Below are 23,242 nucleotides of genomic sequence, written 5' to 3' on the forward strand. Positions count from 1 at the left end.
AATGTGTCAGTGCAGTTGATGGATCAGTCAGGATTACAGACAGTTTCGCACGGCCCAAAGCTGCTGACTGATCGCCCTGATCCCTCCGCCGTGACCTGAGGAGGCTGACAGTCCAGTCAGCGCTCGGCTCCTCCTCAGTAACTGACCTGGTAGGAGTAGTGGAGGTCAGGACATGACGGGGGGCGTAGTAGGAAGACGCGGAGGGTCCGGCGGATCCTTTTTATTCACATGATTCGGTAAATTCTTGCTACAAACTGTTCCCTTCTCCCGAATACTAACCTCAATGTTCACCAGACGCCCCTCCCCCGCCGCACACCCGCCAGGGGGAGGGGCCTAATCATCTGCTATACATTAATACAAACTAGTTACAAAATGTAAAAAGAACAAAACATTAAATTACAGTTTACAGAGTCTCCTAGTGATGAGGTCGTCGGTGGCGCCCACACTGGAGTGGATGCGGGTCACACCGCACGCGGTCACATGATTCGGCCCCGCCGACTACGATGCAGGACGGCGACTCCCCCAATCCTCTATCTACATTAATGCTGCCCCGAACTGGTGCAACCTGGGAAAATTAAAGGGGGACTCCACGTAGTTTGTCCATTAGAGTTCTGCCATAATCTGCGCCTCGCTATTGTCTGCTGGTTGCAGCCGGATAGTAATATCACAGAGAAGCTGATCCTCATGGGAGGGGGGAACATACTTTACAAGCTAACGGATGTTCAGGTCTGGCTGAAGCTGATGTGCTCGGGGCATCTGTGGATTTCACCCTCTTCCTCATCTGACCCGATAACAGGGAATAACAGAGTGTGGGCGTACAGAGGCCGAGTAGCGCTCGTGTATATACCGCAGAGCGGCCGAATACCGCGTCCCTGTCCGGGGCGGCTGCATGTGACACGTTGTGATCAGCGAGTCCATGTGAAGGGCGGCTGATCGCCCCGGCACAGCAGGGGTTACTGGATTTTGGCTCCTGTCGGCGGCCCCTGCTCTTCTTCCACTCACAGGAACTTCTACAGAATGTTAAATAGTTTCCGATTGTTCTGCTGAGTTTCGTTGAGGCACGAACTGACCCAGGGCGACAGCAGGAGCCCCCCGCGAAGCTGTCAGCGACACCGGGAGCCCCCGCGAAGCTGTCAGCGACACCGGGAACCCCCTACAAAGCTGTCAGCGACACCGGGAGTCCCCGCGAAGCTGTCAGCGACACCGGGAGCCCCCCGCGAGGCTGTCAGCGACACCGGGAGCCCCCCGCGAAGCTGTCAGCGACACCGGGAGCCCCCCGCGAAGCTGTCAGCGACACCGGGAGCCCCCCCGCGAAGCTGTCAGCGACACCGGGAGCCCCCCCGCGAAGCTGTCAGCGACACCGGGAGCCCCCCCCGCGAAGCTGTCAGCGACACCGGGAGCCCCCTACGAAGCTGTCAGCGACACCAGGAGCCCCCGCGAGGCTGTCAGCGACACCAGGAGCCCCCCGCGAAGCTGTCAGCGACACCAGGAGCCCCCTACGAAGCTGTCAGCGACACCAGGAGCCCCCGCGAGGCTGTCAGCGACACCAGGAGCCCCCTACAAAGCTGTCAGCGACACCAGGAGCCCCCCGCGAAGCTGTCAGCGACACCAGGAGCCCCTGCGACACCAGGAGCCCCCCACGAAGCTGTCAGCGACACCAGGAGCCCCCCGCGAAGCTGTCAGCGACACCAGGAGCCCCCCCGCAAAGCTGTCAGTGACCACAGACGTGACCGGACTTCATACACATTGCCTTTTGTGTGACCCTCATAGCCACATCTGCAGGTGGTCTTCAGATGGATTTACTCCTGGCTTCCTTCATGCTGTGCCCCCTCTTTATTCAAAGCCCCCATATCTATGGGGCATTTCATTGGAGACCTTGGCGAGCGTGACCCCTGCACTGGGCTCCATCAGATCGGGGGCCCATTATGGCCATCATCTTCCCAGGTTCTTTAGTAAAGTTCCCTCTTGTGAGTCTCCCTCCTGCGGAGGTCCTTATTCAGGCTGACCACCAGAAACCCTTAATCACAAGCCCTCTGGAGAAACATGGCCCCTGCGTCACGGTACAGGAGGTGTGGGCTGTGGTGTGGACAGAGGAGATGGACCTGGAGCTCATCCTTCCCCGGCACTGGCTGAGGGAAGGTCAGGTTTTGGGTGGATGTGTTGGTTCTGTTAGGTCCCCCCCCCCACACACACACAATATGAAGCCCTTCCCCACCATGGCGGCAGATGTCCAGCAGCATAGTGAAAGTGCGTAGTTAAGTCCTGGGATGCTGAGGGGTGCAGGGTGTCGGGGTGGTCTACGGGGAGGGGTTAGTGGCTGCCGCTGCTTTTGCTGTTTCCACTCGTCCAGTCGATGATGATAAAACTGAGGCTCATGATCATGAAGAGGACACCAAGGCCGGCAAAGCAGGCGGCCTGTGAGGACAAGAAGAGTTATCAGAGGCTCGTCTGGAATATGTAGGGAGGCGCTGGTCCAGGATAAGGGGCATGGCGATGTAGGGAGGCGCTGATCTAGGATACGGAGACTTGGGGGGATGTAGGGATGCGCTGATCCGGGATACAGGGACATTGCGGTAGTAGGGAGGCGCTACTCCAGGATACGGGGACATGGGGGTAGTAGGGAAGCGCTGTTCCGGGATACGGGGACATGGGGGTAGTAGGGAAGCGCTGTTCCGGGATACGGGGACATGGGGGTAGTAGGGAAGCGCTGTTCCGGGATACGGGGACATGGGGGATGTAGGGAGGCGCTGGTCCGGGATACGGGGACATGGGGGATGTAGGGAGGCGCTGGTCCGGGATACGGGGACATGGGGGATGTAGGGAGGCGCTGGTCCGGGATACGGGAACATGGGGGTAGTAGGGAGGCGCTGGTCCGGGATACGGGGACATGGGGGTAGTAGGGAGGCGCTGGTCCGGGATACGGGGACATGGGGGTAGTAGGGAGGCGCTGGTCCGGGATACGGGGACATGGGGGTAGTAGGGAGGCGCTGGTCCGGGATACGGGGACATGGTGGAAGTAGGGAGGCGCTGGTCCGGGATATGGAGACTTGGGGGATGTAGTGAGGAGCTGGTCCGGGATACAGGGACATGGGGGTAGTAGGGAAGCGCTGTTCCGGGATACGGGGACATGGGGGATGTAGGGAGGCGCTGGTCTGGGATACGAGGACATGGTGGAAGTAGGGAGATGCTGGTCCGGGATACGAGGACATGGTGGAAGTAGGGAGGTGCTGCTCTGGGATATGGAGACTTGGGGGAGTAACGGAGACGTTCACCCGCATTAGGGCACCTACCAGAATTTTGGGCGGTGATTTGGACGGCTCCTTGTCTTTGGGCATTATGCGTATGTAGAAGACGGCAGGGAAGATGAAGATCAGACACGGAGCGGAGGTGGCACCTGCAACGAGAGGAAGATGAAGACATGAAGAGACCAAGACAGACTCATCTCAACTGCGGGCCGGACCGGTTATAGGCCGCCTGACGACCCCATTGTATCAGATCGCCCGCCTGACTACCGTCCATCGTCTCTGGCTGCGGGAAGGATCGCAGCGTCTTATCTACTTCTCACCAATGATGCCGAATATTCCCAGGATGGTCGGGGCAAAGATAACCAGCAGGTTAATGAGAGTCAGCAGCACCACGGCGATGAGGGTGTGCCGGAGCCAGCTGAACTCCTTGTCCTGGAAGAGCATGTGCTGAATGGCACGGCGGACCTGGGGAGGGTAGGAGAGAACTACATTAATGAGGGGCGAGATTGCACATCGTGCTGCGCCATAAGAGCCTGCACCATCACCACCTCTTCCAGCCTCCACAGGATACATTACACCCCCACACAGCACCCTCCACGGGATACATTACACCCCCACACACCACCCTCCACGGGATACATTACACCCCCAGCCAGCACCCTCCACAAGATACATTACACCCCCAGCAAGCACCCTCCACAAGATACATTACACCCTCACACAGCACCCTCCACAAGATACATTACACCCTCACACAGCACCCTCCACAAGATACATTACACCCCCAGCCAGCACCTTCTACGGGATACATTACACCCCCAGCCAGCACCCTCCACAAGATACATTACACCCCCACACAGCACCCTCCACAAGATACATTACACCCCCAGCCAGCACCCTCCACAAGATACATTACACCCTCACACAGCACCCTCCACAACATACATTACACCCCCAGCCAGCACCCTCCACAAGATACATTACACCCCCACACAGCACCCTCCACAAGATACATTACACCCCCAGCCAGGACCCTCCACAAGATACATTACACCCTCACACAGCACCCTCCACAAGATACATTACACCCCCACACAGCACCCTCCACAAGATACATTACACCCTCACACAGCACCCTCCACAAGATACATTACACCCCCACACAGCACCCTCCACAAGATACATTACACCCCCAGCCAGCACCCTCCACAAGATACATTACACCCCCAGCCAGCACCCTCCACAACATACATTACACCCCCAGCCAGCACCTTCTACGGGATACATTACACCCTCACACAGCACCCTCCACAAGATACATTACACCCCCAGCCAGCACCCTCCACGGGATACATTACACCCCCAGCCAGCACCCTCCACGGGATACATTACACCCCCAGCCAGCACCCTCCACGGGATACATTACACCCCCAGCCAGCACCCTCCACGGGATACATTACACCCCCACACAGCACCCTCCACGGGATACATTACACCCCCACACACAGCACCCTCCACGGGATACATTACACCCCCACACAGCACCCTCCACGGGATACATTACACCCCCACACAGCACCCCTCCACAAGATACATTACACCCCCACACAGCACCCTCCACGGGATACATTACACCCCCAGCCAGCACCCTCCACAAGATACATTACACCCCCAGCCAGCACCCTCCACGGGATACATTACACCCCCACACACCACCCTCCACGGGATACATTACACCCCCACACACCACCCTCCACAAGATACATTACACCCTCACACAGCACCCTCCACGGGATACATTACACCCCCAGCCAGCACCCTCCACGGGATACATTACACCCCCAGCCAGCACCCTCCACGGGATACATTACACCCCCACACAGCACCCTCCACGGGATACATTACACCCCCACACACAGCACCCTCCACGGGATACATTACACCCCCACACCCCAACCTCCACAAGATACATTACACCCCCAGCCAGCACCCTCCACGGGATACATTACACCCCCAGCCAGCACCCTCCACGGGATACATTACACCCCCAGCCAGCACCCTCCATGGGATACATTACACCCCTAGCCAGCACCCTCCATGGGATACATTACACCCCCACACACCACCCTCCACGGGATACATTACACCCCCACACCCCACCCTCCACAAGATACATTACACCCCCACACCCCACCCTCCACAAGATACATTACACCCCCACACCCCAACCTCCACAAGATACATTACACCCCCAGCCAGCACCCTCCACAAGATACATTACACACAGCACCCCTCCACAAGATACATTACACCCCCAGCCAGCACCCTCCATGGGATACATTACACCCCTAGCCAGCACCCTCCATGGGATACATTACACCCCCACACACCACCCTCCACGGGATACATTACACCCCCACACCCCACCCTCCACAAGATACATTACACCCCCACACCCCACCCTCCACAAGATACATTACACCCCCACACCCCAACCTCCACAAGATACATTACACCCCCAGCCAGCACCCTCCACGGGATACATTACACCCCTAGCCAGCACCCTCCACGGGATACATTACACCCCCACACACCACCCTCCACGGGATACATTACACCCCCACACCCCACCCTCCACAAGATACATTACACCCCCACACCCCAACCTCCACAAGATACATTACACCCCCAGCCAGCACCCTCCACGGGATACATTACACCCCCAGCCAGCACCCTCCACAGGATACATTACACCCCCAGCCAGCACCCTCCACGGGATACATTACACCCCCAGCCAGCACCCTCCACGGGATACATTACACCCCCACACACCACCCTCCACGGGATACATTACACCCCCACACACCACCCTCCACAAGATACATTACACCCCCAGCCAGCACCGTCCACGGGATACATTACACCCCCAGCCAGCACCCTCCACGGGATACATTACAACCCCAGCCAGCACCCTCCACGGGATACATTACAACCCCAGCCAGCACCCTCCACGGGATACATTACACCCTCAGCCAGCACCCTCCACGGGATACATTACACCCCCAGCCAGCACCCTCCACGGGATACATTACACCCCCAGCCAGCACCCTCCACGGGATACATTACACCCCCAGCCAGCACCCTCCACGGGATACATTACACCCCCAGCCAGCACCCTCCACGGGATACATTACACCCCCACACAGCACCCTCCACGGGATACATTACACCCCCACACAGCACCCTCCACGGGATACATTACACCCCCAGCCAGCACCCTCCACGGGATACATTACACCCCCAGCCAGCACCCTCCACGGGATACATTACACCCCCAGCCAGCACCCTCCACGGGATACATTACACCCCCACACAGCACCCTCCACGGGATACATTACACCCCCACACAGCACCCTCCACAAGATACATTACACCCCCAGCCAGCACCCTTCAGCTCTTACCGGGAATAAGACGATGGGCACAGTGAGGGTGACGGCGGTGAGAACGGCCACACGCACACAGAGGATCAGGATGTCGAATGGATCCACGTAGCTGTAAGTGTGCAGGAGCTCCGACTCCACGTGGTCTGAAAACGTCAATGAAGAAAGTAAGGGAGGATGGGGGGAGTAGTTGTATAGGATGGATCTCCATAAACTTCCCTAAACACATTCATGCTGGTTAAGTGTCTGTATCTGATGGTGGAAAAAGCTGCCCTGCAATCGGAGTGTTGGACAACAAGCTTGCTGACTGTTTCCATTCACCTGCTCACACAGCTGACATATTCTTACACTCTGATCTCGTCAGGACAGTCTCCTGTGATAGTTTGCTACAATGAGTCAGGGCAGGAAGCATAGGAGGCCTCTTTACAGTCCTCCATGATGGGAGATGCATGGCATGGGTGCAGTGTATAAGGGTCCTGCCCGTCACCTCGGCTCCTGTAGAACATCACGCTGAGCGGCGTGACACCGTGTGCACCCTCCTCCCGGGTCCCCGATCCCATGAACTCACAACCTACCATAGAAGGTGAGGTATCCGAAGAGAGCGGCCAGGAAATACATGCAATACATGACGGTGATGGAGACATTGGACACTTGCTGCATCTTCTTCTTGGAGGCGCTGACAAGAGGAAACCAACAATCATCAGGGACCTGCCCGTAATAAGGGATCTGACCGGTGAGGGCTCGATGGGGGTCCAGAGGAGGCCGTCAGCCCCAGGTCTCTTGTATCGTGTATACAGACTATTGGCCCTATATGTCAGCGCACAGGAGGGTCGGGGGCAAATCCCAGGTCTGGAGCCCCACCAAGTCACAGAGAAGCCAGGACGGGGCTCCGAGTCAGGACGGGGCTCCGAGTCAGGACGGGGCTCCGAGTCAGGACGGGGCTCCGAGTCAGGACGGGTCGCCGCACTCCATGCTCCAAAATACTCACTCTTTCAGCTCTGTGTATATAGGAAGGACCTCGGGGTGACAAACAAACGCAAACGCCATGATGGGAATGGTGTACGCTGTCTACAGGGACAGAAGATACAGAAATAAGGACCGAGACAGAACAGCTGGATTTGTGAACGAAGCTGCACACATATCACACGACTAAACACAACTACTACATACATCACACAACTACACACATCACATGACTTCACACACATCACACAACTACATACACACGTACACGCACAACTCTACAAGTCGGCATTTTATGGCCGCCGCAGTCTCGTGATTGTTACCTGGGAGTTCAGTGTGAACATGTTGGCTGAGCATTCTCCGCTCTCCGGCTCTGCTACATCTGTGTGACCGTTCTGATAGGAGTAGTCACCTGACGTCAGGCTCGTGTTCCTGAGCATCGTGTGGTTCATGTTGTCCCAGGACAAGGGACATGGGATCTGAAACTTCTTATATATGACCTGAAATAGGAGAAATGAGGACGTCACATGAGGGCGAGTTCCTAGTCACTCAGGAGAAATTAACCACGCCATGGTATATTCAGCGCAGTAACGGTCGCGCTTGCTCTGGAGTTGCTATGGCACTAACCAACACAGATCACATGACAGGAAGTGCACACAGTTACTCGTCTGATGCTATGGTGACCCCAGAGCGAGCACATGATTTCATACTCAGAGCTGCAAAAAGTAAAAAATAAAAACAATAGAAGAAAATCTCACTATTTTCTCCTCCGGGTGTCAGTTATGTCCAGTGGAGGAGAGAGTGAAGCAGCCATTGACTGGCTGCAGGGCTCTCATGACTTAATGCCAGGCAAGCCCTGGGAGATCCTGCACCAATATTGCTGGAACAACACCGGAGGTGACTATAGCTGCTATTATATTACGTGGGGGAACATGATGATTTAGAAATGGGTTGTCTGAGTAGTTGGCGACTCCCTTAAGCAAGACATTCTGGGATCTGTAGTCCCCCTTGTGTGCTGTATAGTACACCGTTCACTTACGGAGCACAAGAAGAACACCATACAGCTGAGGGAGAAGCCGCTGGCATATCCAAGGTAACCTGGGGAGAGACAGGAGAAGGCTGGTAATCAGCAGATATTCATCACATGGCCACCATTACACTGCAATCACCCTGCCTGGAGTACATTACTCCCTGTTATCAGTCCGGCAGTCACCGTACTCACCCAGTTGCTTCATTAACGACAGCGGCAGGATGATGGAGATCGATACTATAATAACCAGATAATTTCCGTTCATGTACCAGTCCCTGAAAGAAGACGAGGCATGAGACAGCGGAGAAGAAGAAATAACGAGAGGACAGAACGGAGGGAGCACAACATGGCGACAGGTACATAGTGTGAGATGGCTTTATATACAGTGTGACCGCTATACAGATTAACACGGCTGTACACATACAATGTGACCAGAATACAGAGGAACACGGCTGTACATATACAGTGTGACCAATACACGGAGGAACGTGGCTGTACATATACAATGTGACCAGTATACAGAGTAACACGGCTGTACATATACAGTGTGACCAATACACGGAGGAACACGGCTGTACATATACAATGTGACCAGTATACAGAGTAACACGGCTGTACATATACAGTGTGACCAATACACGGAGGAACACGGCTGTACATATACAGTGTGACCAATATACAGAGGAACGTGGCTGTACATATACAGTGTGACCAATACACAGAGGAACACGGCTGTACATATACAGTGTGACCAATACACGGAGGAACACGGCTGTACATATACAGTGTGACCAATATACAGAGGAACGTGGCTGTACATATACAGTGTGACCAATACACAGAGGAACACGGCTGTACATATACAGTGTGACCAATACACGGAGGAACACGGCTGTACATATAGTGTCACCAATATACAGAGGAACGTGGCTGTACATATACAGTGTGACCAATACACAGAGGAACACGGCTGTACATATACAGTGTGACCAATACACGGAGGAACACGGCTGTACATATACAGTGTGACCAGTATACAGAGTAACACGGCTGTACATATACAATGTGACCAGAATACGGAGGAACGTGGCTGTACATATACAGTGTGACCAATACACGGAGGAACACGGCTGTACATATACAATGTGACCAGAATACAGAGGAACATGGCTGTACATATACAGTGTGACCAATACACGGAGGAACATGGCTGTACATATACAGTGTGACCAATACACGGAGGAACACGGCTGTACATATACAGTGTGACCAGTATACAGAGGAACACGGCTGTACATATACAATGTGACCAGAATACGGAGGAACGTGGCTGTACATATAGAGTGTGACCAATACACGGAGGAACACGGCTGTACATATACGGTGTGACCAATACACGGAGGAACACGGCTGTACATATACAGTGTGACCAATACACGGAGGAACACGGCTGTACATATACGGTGTGACCAATACACGGAGGAACACGGCTGTACATATACAGTGTGACCAATACACGGAGGAACGTGGCTGTACATATACAGTGTGACCAATACACGGAGGAACACAGCTGTACATATACAGTGTGACCAATACACAGAGGAACACGGCTGTACATATACAATGTGAGACCAGAATACGGAGGAACGTGGCTGTACATATACAGTGTGACCAATACACGGAGGAACACGGCTGTACATATACAGTGTGACTAATACACGGAGGAACACAGCTGTACATATACAGTGTGACCAATACACGGAGGAACACGGCTGTACATATACAATGTGACCAGAATACGGAGGAACGTGGCTGTACATATACAGTGTGACCAATACACAGAGGAACACGGCTGTACATATACAGTGTGACCAATACACGGAGGAACACGGCTGTACATATACAGTGTGACCAGTATACAGAGTAACACGGCTGTACATATACAATGTGACCAGAATACAGAGGAACGTGGCTGTACATATACAGTGTGACCAATACACGGAGGAACACAGCTGTACATATACAATGTGACCAGAATACAGAGGAACACGGCTGTACATATACAGTGTGACCAATACACGGAGGAACATGGCTGTACATATACAGTGTGACCAATACACGGAGGAACACGGCTGTACATATACAGTGTGACCAGTATACAGAGGAACACGGCTGTACATATACAATGTGACCAGAATACGGAGGAACGTGGCTGTACATATACAGTGTGACCAATACACGGAGGAACACGGCTGTACATATACGGTGTGACCAATACACGGAGGAACACGGCTGTACATATACAGTGTGACCAATACACGGAGGAACGTGGCTGTACATATACAGTGTGACCAATACACGGAGGAACGTGGCTGTACATATACAATGTGAGACCAGAATACGGAGGAACGTGGCTGTACATATACAGTGTGACCAATACACGGAGGAACACGGCTGTACATATACAGTGTGACTAATACACGGAGGAACACAGCTGTACATATACAGTGTGACCAATACACGGAGGAACACGGCTGTACATATACAATGTGACCAGAATACGGAGGAACGTGGCTGTACATATACAGTGTGACCAATACACGGAGGAACACGGCTGTACATATACAGTGTGACCAATACACGGAGGAACACGGCTGTACATATACAGTGTGACTAATACACGGAGGAACACGGCTGTACATATACAGTGTGACCAATACACGGAGGAACGTGGCTGTACATATACAGTGTGACCAATACACGGAGGAACACGGCTGTACATATACAATGTGACCAGAATACGGAGGAACGTGGCTGTACATATACAGTGTGACCAATACACGGAGGAACGTGGCTGTACATATACAGTGTGACCAATACACGGAGGAACACGGCTGTACATATACAGTGTGACCAATACACGGAGGAACACGGCTGTACATATACAATGTGACCAGAATACAGAGGAACGTGGCTGTACATATACAGTGGAACAAATACACGGAGGAACACGGCTGTACATATACAGTGTGACCAATACACGGAGGAACACGGCTGTACATATACAGTGTGACCAGTATAGAGTAACACGGCTGTACATATACAGTGTGACTAATACACGGAGGAACACGGCTGTACATATACAATGTGACCAGAATACGGAGGAACGTGGCTGTACATATACAGTGTGACCAATACACGGAGGAACACGGCTGTACATATGCAGTGTGACCAATACACGGAGGAACACGGCTGTACATATACAATGTGAACGGTATACGGAGGAACATGGCTGTACATATACAGTGTGACCAATACACGGAGGAACACGGCTGTACATATACAGTGTCACCAATATACGGAGGAATACGGCTGTACAAATACAGTGTGACCCATACACGGAGGGACACGGCTGTACATATACAATGTGACCAGTATACGGAGGAACACGGCTGTACATATACAGTGTCACCAATATACGGAGGAACACGGCTGTACATATACAGTGTCACCAATATACGGAGGAACACAGCTGTACATATACAGTGTGACCAGTATACAGAGTAACACGGCTGTACATATACAGTGTGACCAATACACGGAGGAACACGGCTGTACATATACAGTGTGACTAATATACGGAGGGACACGGCTGTACATATACAATGTGACCAGAATACGGAGGAACGCGTCTGTACTGTACATATACAGTGCGACCAATATATGGAGGAACACGGCTGTACATATACAGTGTGACCAAAACACGGAGGAACATGGCTGTACATATACAGTGTGACCAATATACGGAGGAACACGGCCGTACGTATACAGTGTGACCAGTGTATGCTGTTACACGGTTGTATATTCAGTATACACTGTGACCAATATACGGAGGAACACGGCTGTACATATACAGTTTGACCAGTGTATGCTGTGACACGGTTGCATATTCAGTATACACTGTGACCAGTATACGGAGTAACACGGCTGTACATACAGTGTGACCAGTGTATGGTGTAACACGGCTGTACATACAGTATACAGTGTGACCAGTATACGGAGTAACATGGCTGTACATGCAGTGTGACTGGTGTATGCTGTAACACGGTTGTATATTCAGTATACACTGAGACCAGTATATGGAGTAACATGGCTGTACATACAGTGTGACCAGTGTATGCTGTGACACGGTTGTATATACAGTATACACTGAGACCAGTATATGGAGTAACACGGCTGTACATACAGTGTGACCAGTGTATGCTGTGACACGGTTGTATATACAGTATACAGTGTGACCAGTATATGGAGTAACATGGCTGTACATACAGTGTGACCAGAGTATGCTGTGACACGGTTGTATATACAGTGTGACCAGTGTATGCTGTGACACGGTTGTATATACAGTATACACTGTGACCAGTATATGGAGTAACATGGCTCTATATACAGTGTGACCAGTGTATGCTGTGACACGGTTGTATATACAGTGTGACCAGTATACACAGTAACACGGCTGTACATACAGTATGACGGGGATCTTATACACATGCAGACAGTGACACTATGCGATAGGTGACAGGTTTGGGGCACACATCCAAGATAAACTCTTTGATATGATTGGGTGTGAAAAGGTGACAAGTTAAATCATTGGGGGTACTTGTACATTGTGGTCAGGCCCTACAGGGACTGTGGGCACACACATGGTGTCAGGATAGGGGGCAGCCAGTAACTGGACGTAACTCGGTGCACACCCCCGCCCCCATGGGTGCCTTCCAGCTTCTCTGTAATTTTCCACTTCTCCCAGTCTCATGTCTCGTTATTTTTAGGTGTTGTGAGTTAGTACAAACTGGACGGCAAAACTAGATCTCACCAAGAAGATGCATGTCGAGGGGTGACCAGCTACAGATCATACAGAAAACCATTCACAACTATCCCACTGTACAAAACACATGAGCACACTGTATGGAGGACAGAAACGGGGATGAGGTGGGGGAGGGGGACAAGATATGTTTTCAGAAAGGCAAAAAGATTGGACAGAAAACCTCACGTTATACCAATCCCAATAGGATTATTGGATGCTGAAGTACAGACAATGCAACACCCACTGATACAATGTAACATCCACAACACATCACCCGCTGATACAAGGTTACATCCACAACACATCACCCGCTGATACAAGGTAACATCCACAACACAACACCCGCTGATACAAGGTAACATCCACAACACATCACCCACTGATACAAGGTAACATCCACAACACAACACCCGCTGATACAAGGTAACATCCACAACACATCACCCGCTGATACAAGGTAACATCCACAACACAACACCCGCTGATACAAGGTAACATCCACAACACATCACCCGCTGATACAAGGTAACATCCACAACACATCACCCGCTGATACAAGGTAACATCCACAACACATCACCCGCTGATACAAGGTAACATCCACAACACATCACCCGCTGATACAAGGTAACATCCACAACACAACACCCGCTGATACAAGGTAACATCCACAACACATCACCCGCTGATACAATGTAACATCCACAACACAACACCCGCTGATACAAGGTAACATCCACAACACAGCACCCGCTGACACAATGTAACATCCACAACACAACACCCGCTGATACAAGGTAACATCCACAACACAACACCCGCTGATACAAGGTAACATCCACAACACATCACCCGCTGATACAAGGTAACATCCACAACACATCACCCGCTGATACAAGGTAACATCCACAACACATCACCCACTGACACAATGTAACATCCACAACACAACACCCGCTGATACAAGGTAACATCCACAACACAACACCCGCTGATACAAGGTAACATCCACAACACAACACCCGCTGATACAAGGTAACATCCACAACACATCACCCGCTGATACAAGGTAACATCCACAACACATCACCCGCTGACACAATGTAACATCCACAACACCCGCTGATACAAGGTAACATCCACAACACAGCACCCGCTGACACAATGTAACATCCACAACACAACACCCGCTGATACAAGGTAACATCCACAACACAACACCCGCTGATACAAGGTAACATCCACAACACATCACCCGCTGATACAAGGTAACATCCACAACACATCACCCGCTGATACAAGGTAACATCCACAACACATCACCCGCTGATACAAGGTAACATCCACAACACAACACCCGCTGATACAAGGTAACATCCACAACACATCACCCGCTGATACAATGTAACATCCACAACACAACACCCGCTGATACAAGGTAACATCCACAACACAACACCCGCTGATACAAGGTAACATCCACAACACAACACCCGCTGATACAAGGTAACATCCACAACACATCACCCGCTGATACAAGGTAACATCCACAACACAACACCCGCTGATACAAGGTAACATCCACAACACAACACCCGCTGATACAAGGTAACATCCACAACACAACACCCGCTGATACAAGGTTACATCCACAACACATCACCCGCTGATACAAGGTAACATCCACAACACATCACCCGCTGATACAAGGTAACATCCACAACACAACACCCGCTGATACAAGGTAACATCCACAACACAACACCCACTGATACAAGGTAACATCCACAACACATCACCCACTGATACAAGGTAACATCCACAACACAGCACCCGCTGACACAATGTAACATCCACAACACAACACCCGCTGATACAAGGTAACATCCACAACACAACACCCACTGATACAAGGTAACATCCACAACACAACACCCGCTGATACAAGGTAACATCCACAACACATCACCCACTGACACAATGTAACATCCACAACACAACACCCACTGATACAAGGTAACATCCACAACACAGCACCCGCTGACACAATGTAACATCCACAACACAACACCCGCTGATACAAGGTAACATCCACAACACAACACCCGCTGATACAAGGTAACATCCACAACACATCACCCGCTGACACAATGTAACATCCACAACACAACACCCGCTGATACAAGGTAACATCCACAACACATCACCCGCTGATACAAGGTAACATCCACAACACATCACCCACTGACACAATGTAACATCCACAACACAACACCCGCTGATACAAGGTAACATCCACAACACAACACCCGCTGATACAAGGTAACATCCACAACACAACACCCGCTGATACAAGGTAACATCCACAACACATCACCCGCTGATACAAGGTAACATCCACAACACATCACCCACTGACACAATGTAACATCCACAACACAACACCCGCTGATACAAGGTAACATCCACAACACAACACCCGCTGATACAAGGTAACATCCACAACACAACACCCGCTGATACAAGGTAACATCCACAACACATCACCCGCTGATACAAGGTAACATCCACAACACATCACCCGCTGACACAATGTAACATCCACAACACCCGCTGATACAAGGTAACATCCACAACACAGCACCCGCTGACACAATGTAACATCCACAACACAACACCCGCTGATACAAGGTAACATCCACAACACAACACCCGCTGATACAAGGTAACATCCACAACACATCACCCGCTGATACAAGGTAACATCCACAACACATCACCCGCTGATACAAGGTAACATCCACAACACATCACCCGCTGATACAAGGTAACATCCACAACACAACACCCGCTGATACAAGGTAACATCCACAACACATCACCCGCTGATACAATGTAACATCCACAACACAACACCCGCTGATACAAGGTAACATCCACAACACAACACCCGCTGATACAAGGTAACATCCACAACACAACACCCGCTGATACAAGGTAACATCCACAACACATCACCCGCTGATACAAGGTAACATCCACAACACAACACCCGCTGATACAAGGTAACATCCACAACACAACACCCGCTGATACAAGGTAACATCCACAACACAACACCCACTGATACAAGGTTACATCCACAACACATCACCCGCTGATACAAGGTAACATCCACAACACATCACCCGCTGATACAAGGTAACATCCACAACACAACACCCGCTGATACAAGGTAACATCCACAACACAACACCCACTGATACAAGGTAACATCCACAACACATCACCCACTGATACAAGGTAACATCCACAACACAGCACCCGCTGACACAATGTAACATCCACAACACAACACCCGCTGATACAAGGTAACATCCACAACACAACACCCACTGATACAAGGTAACATCCACAACACAACACCCGCTGATACAAGGTAACATCCACAACACATCACCCACTGACACAATGTAACATCCACAACACAACACCCACTGATACAAGGTAACATCCACAACACAGCACCCGCTGACACAATGTAACATCCACAACACAACACCCGCTGATACAAGGTAACATCCACAACACAACACCCGCTGATACAAGGTAACATCCACAACACATCACCCGCTGACACAATGTAACATCCACAACACAACACCCGCTGATACAAGGTAACATCCACAACACATCACCCGCTGATACAAGGTAACATCCACAACACAGCACCCGCTGACACAATGTAACATCCACAACACAACACCCGCTGATACAAGGTAACATCCACAACACATCACCCGCTGATACAAGGTAACATCCACAACACATCACCCGCTGATACAATGTAACATCCACAACACAACACCCACTGATACAAGGTAACATCCACAACACATCACCCACTGATACAAGGTAACATCCACAACACAACACCCACTGATACAAGGTAACATCCACAACACAACACCCACTGATACAAGGTAACATCCACAACACAACACCCGCTGACACAATGTAACATCCACAACACATCACCCGCTGATACAAGGTAACATCCACAACACATCACCCACTGATACAAGGTAACATCCACAACACAACACCCACTGATACAAGGTAACATCCACAACACAACACCCACTGATACAAGGTAACATCCACAACACAACACCCGCTGACACAATGTAACATCCACAACACAACACCCGCTGATACAAGGTAACATCCACAACACAGCACCCGCTGACACAATGTAATATCCACAAAACCCGCTCGCTGATAAAATGTAACAAGCCAGCCTTGTATTATCTCTGCTGATACAATGCCACCTCCCTTCTCATACATACAACCTATCGCTCTGGCGGGACTGACAGATATGGGGCATGGTGAGATTTGCAGGCAGAGGAGTCGGATCCATTCTGGTCACTTGCAATAAGAGAGGCTTTGAGGACAGGCGGACGTGCTGAGGGTTATTTATTTTTAGGGGGTGGTGGAGTGGTTAGGGCTGGCCAGCAAGCTGCAGCTCTTGGGTCTGAGGGAAGGTGTTGAGAGACCTCAGAGCCGCCAAAAAATCCACTAATTAAAAGTGACTCTGCAGAAAGAATGGGGAAAATGAAACACAAAGCACCGAGAGCAGTCACTTTGCAGAGTGGGTCTCCGGCAGCGGACACGTCAGCCTGCCGAGGAAACCAGTCCCAGCAGATCATGTGTGACTGATGCCGAGTATGAACTGGTGAGACCACAGGGTCCACACAGAATCAGGTGCACCTCATTACTGTGACCATGTGCAAAATGGCTTCATGTACCTCCACTCAGAGGTAAAAGGGACAGATATGCGAAATGTGGTCGCTGACAGCTGTCACATGTGGATATCAGGGTCTCGGCACTGGGGATATGTCTAAAAGTGGAGGTCATGGGAGGTCTGTTGGGCCACGATATCTTCAGTAGCTGCAGCATTACAGAACCTGAGGCCGGCAGCGTGACTTACGTGGTTTTCTCTGGCAGGTTCAGGAACGTCTGGATGACCAGCGGAAGCTCTGATTTCACGATGTACAGGTAGCTGGACATGGCTACGGAGAGACAGAGAACGGCGTGAGGGGTGTGAGCGTCCGTATCCACAATGTCACAGCGACGTCTGCACTACTCACCTCCAATGTTCTGCAGAGTTATAGCGATGGCAGCCGCCATCTTTCCAGGGGTCCCGAAGGCTTTGTACCCCAACTGCTCATAGGCTCGTATCCCTGCAACACACAGGAGGCGATTACACGCCAGGACATGGGCCGTGACCACGGCAGAGGTGCATCAGAGACCACACTCACCTACAATGCCCGAGGACTTGAGCAGCAAGTGGATGGAGTACGTGGACAGCAGCGCCACGGCCGTGAGGAGGAACCTGCAAGATGAAGAAAGGATGGCAGGTCAGGAGCCGGCGTCGTACCGCGGTGCCAGATGTACCCTGAAATCTGCACAGCGTGGAGGCAAAGCGCCAAGCTCATGCTAAATAGAGGTCAGGTGCTACTCCAGGTACACGGATCGTTACAGGGCGTCAGAGCTCTCGTATGTAGGCAGCACGAATACTGACACACTGTAACAAAGCCATCAGCTGGGAGCAGAACACGGGCAGAGTGGTGGCTGCAGATGTTACCAGGGCAGGGAGGAGGAATACTCTGCTTGTCCTCAGGTACCTCCAGTCATGAAGGGGATATTCCAAACTCTCAGGATGACGCCTGCATCCCGCCTGCACTCGGATGGGCAGCGACGTTAGTGCCGCCAGATTATGTTTCTGTCCCTGAACTGTGGGAAAGTACAGCTGGAACCGAGAAAGTGGTCAGGAGATAAAGGGAAAACCGTGACCCGAACCCTGCAGAGGCCCCGAGTCTCCAGCCAGGTGCTCCACAGCCCGGCACAAACACGGCGTCCTGATCCCACCACAGCGCGGTGGTGCTAGCATCGCTCTCACACATTCTGGGTCCACAGTACGAGGACACATGAAGGTATCCCCCCGGCCTTACATCACAAGACCGCGCAAAGAACACCACATCTCCATCCTAAACCCGAGCCAACCCAACAGTGCCCCATCGGAGAGCCTTCCAGGGTGTAACGAGCACGGGTGGGGAGGGGCATTATACCAGGATGGGGGGAATTATACCAGGATGGGGGGCATTATACCAGGATGGGGGGCATTATACCAGGATGGGGGAGGAACTATACCAGGATGGGGGGCATTATACCAGGATGGGGGAGGAACTATACCAGGATGGGGAGCATTATACCAGGATGGGGGAGGAACATTATACCAGGATGGGGGGAATTATACCAGGATGGGGGGCATTATACCAGGATGGGGGGAATTATACCAGGATGGGGGAGGAACTATACCAGGATGGGGGGCATTATACCAGGATGGGGGAGGAACTATACCAGGATGGGGGCGCAACATTATACCAGGATGGGGGGAATTATACCAGGATGGGGGAGGAACTATACCAGGATGGGGAGCATTATACCAGGATGGGGGAGGGGCATTATACCAGGATGGGGGAGGGGCATTATACCAGGATGGGGGGCATTATACCAGGATGGGGGGAATTATACCAGGATGGGGGGAATTATACCAGGATGGGGGAGGAACTATACCAGGATGGGGGGCATTATACCAGGATGGGGGAGGAACTATACCAGGATGGGGGCGCAACATTATACCAGGATGGGGGGAATTATACCAGGATGGGGGCGCATTATACCAGGATGGGGGAGGAACATTATACCAGGATGGGGGGGCATTATACCAGGATGGGGGGCATTATACCAGGATGGGGGGCATTATACCAGGATGGGGGAGGAACTATACCAGGATGGGGGAGGAACTATACCAGGATGGGGGGGGAACATTATACCAGGATGGGGGGCATTATACCAGGATGGGGGAGGAACTATACCAGGATGGGGGCGCAACATTATACCAGGATGGGGGGAATTATACCAGGATGGGGGAGGAACATTATACCAGGATGGGGGAGGAACTATACCAGGATGGGGGCGCAACATTATACCAGGATGGGGGGAATTATACCAGGATGGGGGAGGAACATTATACCAGGATGGGGGAGGCGCATTATACCAGGATGGGGGAGGCGCATTATACCAGGATGGGGGAGGCGCATTATACCAGGATGGGGGAGAAACATTATACCAGGATGGGGGAGAAACATTATACAAGGATGGGGGAGGGGCATTATACCAGGATGGGGGAGGAACATTATACCAGGATGGGGGAGGAACATTATACCAGGATGGGGGGCATTATACCAGGATAGGCAGTGATAGGGCGCAGGGTGACGGGCAGTGATAGGGCGCAGGGTGACGGGCAGTGATAGGGGCAGTGGAGAGTGGACCATGAACATGTCACATATGCAGCATAGCTATTAACGTGCGCAGCAGCAGCGCAGCTCTGCAGGAAGCAGAGACCCTCATAGAGGATACACATCAGGAAGAGAAGAGTGGACAAAGCCTTAAAGGGCTCATCCACTAAACAGTCCAATTGTCGCATGGTCACAAGTTTTACAACTTTCTGTCACAACCTCTGACTGCTGTCAGGGATGGTAACATATAATGTACATAGTTAAAGAAAACCTGCTCTGACCTTGCTCTGCTGCACAGCTGAGGTTTGTTACATTGTATCTGTGCAGATAGAGAACTAAACACTGCAGGATAAATTACTCTCCTCCCTGGACTCCAGGCTGATCGCTCCTACTGTACTGACACACTGTAACAAATCCAAAAGATCTGGGAGTTGGACTTGGAGAAACAGTGTTTTACCCCTTGCTTCTTACAGACAGCAAGTAGAGGTACTGAAGATGGTAACAAAGTGACAGAAAGTGAAACAGTCCATTACAAAGTTGCAGAACTTTCCGCTAATCTATATTTACATGGGACTGCAGATGAGAGTTTGGGCAGCTTCTTCAGTCATAGATGGGAGATACTTACAGGAAGAGAAGGATGCCCGTGTTTGCCATGGCATATGCCAATCCCAGGATGCCACTGCCCATGATGGCGTTGCTCAGGTTAAAGATGGACATTCCGAATGAGGTCTTCCCCTCGAACTGTAAAGAAACTATTGTGAGAGTCGTCCATGAGCCATGGAGGCTGCGCGCAGCACACGGCAGGAGCAGGGTGTGGACCAGTCACAACCACAGTTTCCACAGACCGGCCCCAGGAGATGGCGTTCTGCTCTCCTGACACCACCATGCTGGGCTCACTAAGGTTATCACCTCCCTCCCCCGCTCAGGTAGGCACAAGGGTAACAACTGTGTGGGGAAGTTCTCCTAAACTGCAGTGTGGTCTAGGATCGGATCCTGAGCCACCCCATCATGTACAGAGGCTATAGGGTCTGGTCACATGGCTCCGGCCACCACTGGCTACATACATCTGTGAATCGCGGCTTCTCTTTCCCGGACGTGTGAGGGAGGAACCCTTCCAGTTCTTGGTTTTCGACTCCTGTATAACTAAATAAAGCAGATTTTACTGTGGTTACTGTGATGCCATCTTGGGGGGCACCATGCTCACAGGGAGACGGCAGTGGTGCAGGAACACAGCGTACAATGCGCATCTTACCTTGGTTCTGGCGTCTCTGTTCCCAGCGCGCCATTGGTTTTTTCACACAACCGCATGTCCACCATTTCCGTCAGAGGAGAAAGCTCCATGACTGGGGGTCAGCACCACTCCCCGCTCTGTAAGAGATAATCATGGGTCAGAGGGTGGGCAACTAAGAAAAGCGAGACACCACACAGGGCAGACCACCGTGGAGAGCGAGCCACCACAGAGGGCAGACCACCATGGAGTGGGCCACCAAATAAATCAGACCACCATGGAGGGCGAGCCACCACAGAAGGCAGACCACCATGGAATGTGAACCACCACAGAAGGCAGACCACCATGGAGAGCGAGCCACCCGAAGAGCAGACCACCATGGAGTGGGCCATCAAAGAAATCAGACCACCATGGAGGGCGAGCCACCACAGAAGGCAGACCACCATGGAGTGTGAACCACCACAGAAGGCAGACCACCATGGAGTGTGAACCACCACTGTCACGCTTGCGTCTTGGCTGATTGGGGTGAGCCGGGGTGTTGTGGCCCCACTGTGCCACAGACCAGACTACCCTGGAAGGGGCGTGACTAAGACAGCTGCCTTGGTCTTCTCTGGAGCCTCCAATGGTGAGGTCAGGTTGTGCGACAGGCAGCTGCCAGGTGCCACTCCAGGGTGGTGTCTGGCTGTGACTGCTGATCCCACTTGGGGACAGGACACCTGGTCAGGTGCGAGTGACCGGCAGGCTGAGTCACAGGACAAGCAGGCACGGCTTGGAGACACAGGGCAAGCGGGCACGGCTTGGAGACACAGGGCAAGCGAGCACGGCTTGGAGACACAGGGCAAGCGGGCACGGCTTGGAGACACAGGGCAAGCGGGCACGGCTTGGAGACACAGGGCAAGCGGGCACGGCTTCAGGCACAGGACAGGCGGGCGTGGTATGAGAAGGAACAGGTGGGGGCATGTTCACACAGCAGGTGCAGGTACCAGTGTAGGCAGGAAGGCGTGGAGAATGTTGGAACAGGTTAGGAACTGAGCCGCAGGAGTGAGGAGTAGGCGGAGCCACAGGAGTGCGGAGTAGGCGGAGCCTGCAAGAGTGCAAAGTAGGCGGA

The 23,242-nt window shown here is 52.0% G+C and overlaps 1 protein-coding gene across 6 annotated transcripts in view; it reads right to left on the bottom strand.

Annotated features, from left to right (window-relative positions):
* Positions 1 to 205: 205 nt before the first annotated feature.
* Positions 206 to 23,242, bottom strand: part of SLC38A3 (solute carrier family 38 member 3) — an 80,502-nt gene continuing 57,465 nt past the window's right edge. For all 6 annotated transcript variants that reach the window (XM_073562562.1, XM_073562559.1, XM_073562560.1 and 3 more), the window contains 15 exons: positions 22,159 to 22,274; positions 21,971 to 22,049; positions 21,532 to 21,647; positions 18,864 to 18,937; positions 18,693 to 18,785; positions 18,533 to 18,614; positions 8,871 to 8,953; positions 8,688 to 8,746; positions 7,972 to 8,148; positions 7,674 to 7,753; positions 7,261 to 7,361; positions 6,707 to 6,831; positions 3,566 to 3,710; positions 3,291 to 3,394; positions 206 to 2,415 (listed from right to left, as the gene is read on the bottom strand). In XM_073562562.1, the coding sequence (XP_073418663.1) occupies positions 2,311 to 2,415; positions 3,291 to 3,394; positions 3,566 to 3,710; positions 6,707 to 6,831; positions 7,261 to 7,361; positions 7,674 to 7,753; positions 7,972 to 8,148; positions 8,688 to 8,746; positions 8,871 to 8,953; positions 18,533 to 18,614; positions 18,693 to 18,785; positions 18,864 to 18,937; positions 21,532 to 21,647; positions 21,971 to 22,049; positions 22,159 to 22,247 (1,512 nt within the window). In that variant the 5' untranslated portion in view covers positions 22,248 to 22,274 and the 3' untranslated portion in view covers positions 206 to 2,310. The remainder of the gene's footprint in view (positions 2,416 to 3,290; positions 3,395 to 3,565; positions 3,711 to 6,706; positions 6,832 to 7,260; positions 7,362 to 7,673; positions 7,754 to 7,971; positions 8,149 to 8,687; positions 8,747 to 8,870; positions 8,954 to 18,532; positions 18,615 to 18,692; positions 18,786 to 18,863; positions 18,938 to 21,531; positions 21,648 to 21,970; positions 22,050 to 22,158; positions 22,275 to 23,242) is intronic.

Source organism: Dendrobates tinctorius, unplaced genomic scaffold, assembly GCF_039654945.1.
Source record: "Dendrobates tinctorius isolate UK_male_01 unplaced genomic scaffold, ASM3965494v1 ptg000357l, whole genome shotgun sequence".
Taxonomy (NCBI): Eukaryota; Metazoa; Chordata; class Amphibia; order Anura; family Dendrobatidae; genus Dendrobates; species Dendrobates tinctorius.